Here is an 8846-nt window from a genome sequence, read left to right as displayed (position 1 = left end):
CAGCTGGCCTTGGTGTATGTCATCTCTGTCCTGTCTGAGTGTTGTTGGTTTGTCTGAATGTTGAATGTTGTCTGTTTGCGCGCCTGAATCTGTCTGTGTCAGTGGAACTGAAGGAGCCGACTGGGCTCGGACTTCGCCACTGCGACCCTGGAAGACGTTCCATGGGTCTCTGAAGTCCCCTCTGGGGCACGGTCTGAAGTCCCCTCTGGGGCACGGTCTGAAGTCCCCTCTGGGGCACGGTTTTTCGGGGCCACCCCCGTATCTGAAGGATATGTGGTGTTGGTAGGAGACGGAGATCTCAAGTACTCCGTAAATCCATCTGAGTTTTTGCTTTCGGTTTTACACCGGAGCGCGCAGCGCAACTGTCTCTTATTTGTGTTGTCGGGTTGTTTTGTGTTCTTTGTCTAATCCTTCTCCATCCAGGAACTAATATGGGACAGACTGCCGTTACCCCCTTGAGCCTAACTACTGACCATTGGTCGGACGTCAAAGGCAGGGGGAGCGATGAAGGTGTAGTCATCAAGAAAAATAAATGGATGACCCTCTGTGAGGCCGAATGGGTCATGATGGATGTAGGATGGCCACGGGAAGGGTCATTTAATCTCTCTCTCATTTCATAGGTTGAGGGGAAGGTGTTTGCCCCCAGCCCCCATGGGCATCCAGACCAGGTTCCCTACATCGCCATTTGGAGATCCCTGGTCGAAAACCCATTCCCCTGGGTCAAGCCCTTTCTCCCACAACCTCCCACTCCCCAGCCTTTGGCGCCTCCTAACCCCCTTTCTTCTCTCTACCCAGTCCTTCTCCGCAGGGAGCCTTCCAAGCCCCCTGTCCTTCCCCCTGATCCTAATTCTCCTCTCATAGACCTTCTGACAGAGGAACCGCCACCCTACCAGCCGACCCCCCCAGCGTCACCCGCGGCCCCGGCGGCTGCGCCCGCGGCGGCCCCTGCTGCGGTGCCGGCCGCGGCCCCGGCGGCTGCGCCCGCTGTGGCTTTAGTCGCGATGCCGGCTGCGACCTCCCCGGCGGCCGCGCCCCCCGTGATGACCCCGCTCGCTGAGGACTCGGAGGAAGAAGAAGAAACAGTCCAGTCCCCCATCGCGGGCCGACTCAGGGGCCGCCGAGCCGGGCCCCCCACTAAATCCAAAGCCTTACCGCTTCAGGAAGGACCCAACCATCAGTTACAATATTGGCCCTTTTCTGCCTCAGACCTTTATAATTGGAAACAACATAATCCCCCTTTCTCCAGAGATCCTGTTGCCTTGACCGGCCTAATTGAGTCCATCCTAGTGACTCACAGGCCGACTTGGGACGACTGTCAGCAGCTCCTGCAGACCCTCTTAACCGTAGAGGAAAAGCAGAGAGTTTTCCTGGAGGCCCGGAAGCAGGTTCCGGGCGATGACGGGAGGCCAACCCAACTCCCAAATATCATCAATGCAGCTTTCCCCTTGACCCGCCCAGACTGGGACTTCAATACACCTGAAGGTAGGGAGCATCTACGTCTCTATCGCCAGTTGCTCTTAGCGGGTCTCCGAGCGGCCGCCAGAAGGCCTACCAATTTGGCTCAGGTAAAGAATGTGATACAGGGAAAGGAAGAATCACCCGCTGCATTTTTAGAGAGGCTGAAGGAGGCTTATAGGATGTACACTCCGTATGATCCAGAAGACCCAGGGCAAGCACCAGGTGTCATCTTATCATTTATCTACCAGTCTAGCTCAGATATCCGAACCAAATTGCAGCGGTTGGAAGGTTTACAGGCGCTAGGTTTGCCAGACTTATTGAAGGAAGCAGAGAAAGTGTTCAATAAGAGAGAAACTCCTGAGGAGCGTGAGGAAAGGAGATGGCAGAAACAAGAAGAAAGGGACAAGAAACAGCATAGGGAGATGAAAAAGGTTTTGGCCGCCGTTGTGTCTCAGGGACAGCGGAGAGAGGGAGATAGGTCGGGAGAGCGAAGGAGGCCACCCCTTGATAAAGATCAATGTGCTTACTGTAAGGAGAAGGGACACTGGGCCCGAGAGTGCCCCAAGAAGCTACAAGGACCCCGCTGACCCAAGCCCAAAACCGTGGACCTCCTTAGTCTAGAGGACTAGGGGAGTCGAGGCCAGGAGCCCCCCCCTGAGCCTAGGATAACCCTCAAGATCGGGGGGCAGCCTGTGACCTTCCTGGTTGATACTGGTGCCGAACATTCAGTCCTAACCCATGCCAGAGTGCCTCTTAGCCGGCATTCTGCACTGGTGCAGGGGGCAACTGGAAACAAGAGGTATTACTGGACTGCCGAGAGAAAGGTCCAACTGGCATCAGGGCAAGTAACTCACTCCTTCCTGCATATACCTGAATGCCCCCATCCGCTGTTAGGACAGGACCTATTAACCAAATTGAAGGCACAAATCTACTTTGATGAGAAGGGACCAAGGGTCACGGGTCCTAAAGGAGACCCCCTACAAATCCTTGCCCTCAGTTTAGAGGAAGAGTACCGTTTGTTTGAGGCAGAACCCCCGGAGAAATCACCTGAGGAGCTACAGAACTGGCTGAGAGAGTTTTCTCAGGCCTGGGCAGAGACTGGGGCTTGGGGCTGACACGCGATCAGCCGCCGCTGATGATCTCACTAAAGGCCTCCGCGACTCCCGTTTCAATCAGACAATACCCAATGTCACGGGAAGCTCATGAGGGGATCAAGCCCCATATTCGGAGGCTCCTGGACCAAGGGGTGTTAAAGCCCTGCCAGTCACCTTGGAACACCCCTCTCTTGCCTGTTAAGAAACCGGGGACAGGAGACTACAGGCCGGTCCAGGACTTGAGAGAGGTCAATAAGCGGGTGGAGGACATACACCCCACGGTGCCTAACCCCTATAACCTTCTGAGCACCCTCCCACCGACCCACGTCTGGTACACTGTGCTAGACCTGAAGGATGCCTTCTTTTGTTTAAGACTGCACCCTCAAAGTCAAATGCTATTCGCTTTCGAATGGAGGGACCCAGAAAGAGGGCTCTCGGGACAATTAACCTGGACCCGGCTCCCTCAGGGCTTCAAAAATAGCCCAACCCTCTTTGATGAGGCCCTACATGCAGATCTGGCCGGATTCCGGGTCGAACACCCAACCCTGACTCTGCTCCAGTACGTGGATGATCTACTCCTGGCGGCCAGGAGTCGAACCGAGTGCCTGGAGGGCACTCGAGCCTTACTGGCCAGACTTGGACAAAAGGGCTATAGAGCCTCAGCCAAAAAGGCTCAAGTATGCCGAGACAAGGTTACCTACCTGGGCTACACCCTGAGCGGGGGGCAAAGATGGTTAACAGGAGCAAGGAAGGAGACGATAATCTCCATCCCCCCTCCTCGGAACCCCCGCCAAGTTCGAGAGTTCCTGGGTACGGCTGGGTACTGCCGCCTTTGGATTCCTGGCTTTGCCGAAATGGCAGCCCCATTATACCCCCTAACTAAACCAGGGACCATGTTCCAATGGGAGGAGAAGCATCAGAAAGTGTTCCAACAGATCAAGAAGGCCTTACTCGAGGCCCCGGCTCTGGGTCTGCCAGATCTAACCAAGCCCTTTGAGCTGTTTGTGGATGAGAACTCAGGTCTTGCCAAAGGGGTACTGGTGCAAAGACTGGGACCTTGGAGGAGACCTGTAGCGTACTTGTCCAAGAAATTGGACCCGGTGGCTACGGGATGGCCTCCATGCCTCCGCATGGTGGCAGCCATCGCCGTATTACTCAAGGATGCCAGAAAGCTGACTCTGGGACAGCCGTTGACTGTGCTGGCCTCCCATGCAGTGGAGGCCTTGGTCCGACAACCACCGGACAGATGGCTTTCTAACGCCAGAATGACTTACTATCAGGCCTTACTACTGGACTCAGACAGGGTAAATTTTGGGCCGATAGTTTCCCTTAACCCTGCTACCTTGCTGCCACTGCCTAGCCCCTCCGAGGAGCATGACTGCCTCCAGATTCTAGCCGAAGCACATGGCACCCGCCCTGATCTGACAGATCAGCCGCTTAAGGATCCAGACGCTGTCTGGTACACAGACGGAGCAGTTTCCTGGAGGAGGGGAACGCAGAGCTGGGGCAGCTATAACCACCGAATCAGAAGTGGTATGGGCATCGTCACTCCCGCCTGGGACATCGGCCCAGCGCGCAGAACTGATTGCGCTCACCCAAGCTCTCCGGATGGCAGAAGGTAAGAAGCTCACAGTTTATACTGACAGCAGATATGCCTTTGCCACTGCGCATGTCCACGGGGAAATCTACAGACGGAGAGGCCTGCTGACGTCCGCGGGTAAGGAAATCAAAAACAAAAAAGAGATCCTAGACCTCCTAAAGGCCCTGTTCCTCCAGCTCCAACTCAGTATTGTCCACTGCCCAGGGCATCAAAAGGATGACTCTGCGGTAGCCAGAGGGAATCGGCTGGCAGATCTGACTGCCCGAACAGTGGCTTCCCAGCCAGCAGGAAACAGCCAGTTGATGGCTATACAAGAACCACAGCCTGAGAAAGACCCCGTGCCTTATAGCCCAGAAGACCATGAGCTAGCAAAGAAAATGGGGGCGGACTGGGAACAAAGAAGATAGGCATATATACTAGGGGACCGGATGGTCATGCCAACCTCCCATACCCGATATATGCTGAGATTCCTCCATGCATTGACCCATTTGAGCAAAAACAAGATGAAGACCCTATTAGACAGAGAAAACACCTGGGCAGTGCTGCTGAACCAGGATCAGGTACTCCAGCAGGTAACTTCTACCTGCCCAGCCTGTGCTCAAGTCAACGCAGGAAAGGTTCATCTAAACAAGGGGGCCCGCCAAAGAGGCCATTGTCCTGGTGTTCATTGGGAAATAGACTTTACAGAAGTAAAACCCGGACTCTACGGGTACCGGTACCTCCTGGTCTTCGTGGACACCTTTTCTGGATGGATCGAGGCATTTCCAACCAAGAATGAGACGGCTAACGTGGTAACAAAGAAACTGTTGGAAGAAATCTTCCCCAGGTATGGGATGCCTCAAATATTGGGGTCGGATAACGGGCCTGCCTTTGTCTCTCAGGTAAGTCAGAAGGTGGCCAAACTATTGGGGGTTGATTGGAAACTCCATTGTGCATACCGCCCCCAGAGCTCAGGACAGGTAGAACGAGCTAATAGAACAATCAAGGAGACTTTAACCAAACTAACGCTTGCAACTGGCACTAGAGATTGGGTGCTCCTACTTCCCTTGGCTCTCTACAGAGCCCGAAATACTCCTGGCCCACACGGCCTAACCCCTTTTGAAATCATGTTTGGGGCCCCACCTCCTGTTGTAGATTTTCTTCACCCTGATATCTCATCTTTTAGTACCAGCCCCACTTTGGAAGCACATCTCCAGGCCCTCCAGCTGGTGCAGAAGGAAATCTGGAAGCCACTGGCTAGAGCCTATCAGGAGCAGCTGGACAGGCCAGTGGTCCCCCACCCCTTCCAGATTGGAGATTCCGTCTGGGTCCGGCGCCACCAGACCAAGAACCTAGAGCCACGATGGAAGGGGCCCTACACTGTCTTGCTGACCACCCCCACTGCACTCAAGGTCGACGGGATTGCTGCATGGATCCACGCCTCTCATGTGAAGGCTGCCAGGGAAAACGACCCAGCGGGATCCAGAAAATCAACATGGACAGTGCGCCGCACACGAAACCCCTTAAAAATAAGGTTGGCCCGCTGCTCCTCTTCCTCCCCCTCCTCTTAATCTCTGCCTACCCCCAGGGGACTAGGGCGGCAGAGAGCCCGCACCTAGTTAAGAGGCTCACTTGGCAGGTCATCTCACAAACTGGGGAGACGGTCTGGCAAACGACCGCCCTTCACACCCCCTTTACATGGTGGCCTAACTTACATCCAGATCTCTGCCAACTAACAGCAGGGTCAGAGGACTGGGACATCCCTACCACTGACTCCATGAACCCCAGAGCACCAGACGTCTGTCAGGATGGTAAGGGAACTTGCAAATGTAGTGATGGGAGATACGGATGTGGTCACCCTGAAACCAGGGCAGCCCTGTCACAACTATCCTTCTACGTCTGCCCCCGGGATGGTAGGGACAGAAAGATGATTAGACAATGTGGGGGTTATGAAAGTTACTTCTGTAAAGCATGGGGATGTGAAACAACTGGTAATACCTATTGGAAGCCTTCATCCACTTGGGACCTCATTAGGGTAAAAAGGACTACCCAAGGAGAAAGCCACTCATGGCGTCCCCTTACCCAAGGACGTTGTTGGGGAACTGTCACGTCAGGAAGAGATAACACTTACTGGAATGGGGGGGGGGCCCTGTGTAAATTTCACCTGCAACCCCCTGAATATATCTTTTACTCAGAAGGGAAGGGAGATAACACAAGACTGGATTAAAGGTAAAACATGGGGACTTAGACTTTACATGACGGGACGGGACCAGGGAGTCGTGTTTACGATTAAGCTTAAAATCACGGAGCCCTCCGCCTCTATAGGTCCCAACCAGGTTCTCTCTGACCAAAAGCGCCCCTCTTTACCCGCTCCGGCACCCCCGAGGGCTACCCCCTGACCCAATTCGGCCATTTGCCCAAGCACGGCTCCGAATGCTACTGTAACCCCAGTCACCCTCCAGCCACTCAGGCCCGGTACGGAGACCGGCTATTGAATCTTATAGAGGGCGCTTACTCAGCCCTCAATGTTACCAACCCAAATCGGACTCGGGAGTGCTGGTTATGCCTAGTCTCCACACCTCCCTATTATGAGGGGGTGGCCGTAGTCGGAAGCTTCACCAATTCTTCTTCACCCCCGTCAGGATGTGCCTCGACACCTCAGCATAAGCTCACAATCTCCGAGGTGTCAGGACAAGGACTATGTCTGGGGACAGTACCCTACACCCACCAACACCTGTGTAATCGCACCCAGGCACTTGTTCCAGGACCCCACTATCTCGTGGCTCCCAACGGGACTTACTGGGCCTGTAGCACTGGACTTACACCATGCATCTCCCCCTCAATACTAGCCAACACGGCCGATTATTGTGTGCTCATAGAACTGTACCCCAAGATAGTCTACCATACACCTGAAGATATCTATGCCCGGTATGAAACAGGGGTCCCCCGCATAAAAAGAGAGCCAGTCTCGCTAACCCTGGCCCTGATACTAGGTGGATTAACTATGGGAGGAGTCGCCGCCGGAATAGGCACAGGTACCACTGCCCTCATGGAAACCAACCAGTTCAGACACCTCCAGGCTGCCATGCATACCGATATCCAGGCACTGGAGGAATCCGTGAGTGCCTTGGAAAAGTCACTCACCTCCCTGTCTGAGGTAGTTCTGCAGAACCGGAGGGGATTAGACCTCCTCTTCCTGCAGGGGGGGGGTTATGTGCCGCCCTTAAAGAAGAATGTTGCTTCTATGCGGATCATACTGGGGTGGTGAGAGATAGCATGGCCAAATTAAGAAAGAGATTAGAACAAAGACAAAACCTCTTTGAAGAACAGCAGGGATGGTTTGAGAGATGGTTCTTCGGAAGGTCCCCTGGCTCACCACCCTCATCTCCACCCTTATGGGACCCCTTCTGATTTTATTGCTCCTTCTGACACTCGGGCCCTGTATCCTAAACAGACTTGTCCAATTTATCAGGGAACGCGTTTCCACTGTTCAGACCTTGGTATTGACCCAACAATACCAACAACTCAACCAGGTGGAAATGGAGCCACATCCCTATTCTTCCCCATGAATGGAGGATTCCATTCCCTGAGATAAGAAAATGGGGGAATGAAAGACCCCAGCATACTTGCTTAGCCTAACGCCATTTTGAGCAAGGCCTGAAAAGTACAGGAAAGTTCAGTTAGAGGACATGGGCACTGGAACAAACAGGGTATCTGCGGTCGGCCACCTGGCCCCAGAACAGGGTACTAAAGGTCAGAAAAACAACTTGGAGCCGAGTCAGCAGGCGTGTCGAGCTCGGGGAAAAACCACGAACTGTCCTGAGTTTGAACCTGGCCTCATTTGAATCGTCCAATCAGAACCCTGTAAACCATGCTTCTCGTGCTCCTGCTGCCCGACCCTATAAAAACCCTCCACTCCAGCCCGTCGGCGCGCCAGTCTCTTGAGCCTCTTGAGTGACTGTGTCGCCCCGGGTACCCGTGTTCCTGAATAAAGCCTCTTGCTGTTTGCATCTGACTTATGGTCTCGGTGTGATCTCTGGGCGAGGGTCTCTCCAGAGGGAAGACTTCCATCGGGGGTCTTTCAATAGCAGTAGCAATGGTGGGTATATAAGAATGAACACTGAACAAAACTAACACAACTCTTCAGAAGTAGTTCCTAAACAAAGGAAAAGATGGAACTAGAACTTTAGTGGCAGGAAGGAGTAAGAGGAGAGAAGGCCAAGGCTAGCATCTATTTGTGCCCCACTAGAGGAAGGGAAACAGCAAAGAGAAGAAGCAAGGGAGTCAAGTTAGTGCACTGTCTGCTTTAGGTGGAAGGCAGAGGAACAGAATCTCACCCTGAAGGTATGTGGTGACTCCCATCTGTCACTGTATTAGGTCCCAGGTGAGGACACGGTAGGTGGGGCAGACATCTGTCTTAATTTCTGTAGTCCAAAGGCCTTACCAAGCTATTTTAGGATCTAGGTAAGGTGGGGTAGAATTAGTTGAGAAACCTACCCGTTGACAGTTTGGTGGGGGCCATGCTGGGATTTAAGCATCCCATGAATTGATTATACCTGCTGCTGTCAAGCCAGTCAATGGGGCATGTCCAGGGAATGCTTCCAGGACCCTCTTCAGGGAAGCCAGGAACAGCAGAGCAGAAGAGAACCACAAAACAAAGATCCTAGAGAGCAATGTGTTTAAAGGAGGTGACAGCAGGACAGTTTGTAGTTAAG

The 8846-nt window shown here is 53.5% G+C and overlaps 1 protein-coding gene across 1 annotated transcript; it reads left to right on the top strand.

Annotated features, from left to right (window-relative positions):
- Nucleotides 1-431: 431 nt before the first annotated feature.
- LOC114704133 lies at nucleotides 432-5702 on the top strand. Its single transcript, XM_028885182.1, is given in 3 exon segments — nucleotides 432-2556; nucleotides 2559-4026; nucleotides 4028-5702. Coding segments are annotated over 3 exon segments (5268 nt in total).
- The last annotated feature ends 3144 nt before the right edge of the window (nucleotides 5703-8846 follow it).

This window comes from Peromyscus leucopus, chromosome X (genome assembly GCF_004664715.2).
Source record: "Peromyscus leucopus breed LL Stock chromosome X, UCI_PerLeu_2.1, whole genome shotgun sequence".
Classification (NCBI taxonomy): Eukaryota; Metazoa; Chordata; class Mammalia; order Rodentia; family Cricetidae; genus Peromyscus; species Peromyscus leucopus.
Note: the sequence above shows the minus strand (reverse complement) of the source record. Positions and strands in the feature narration are given on the sequence as shown.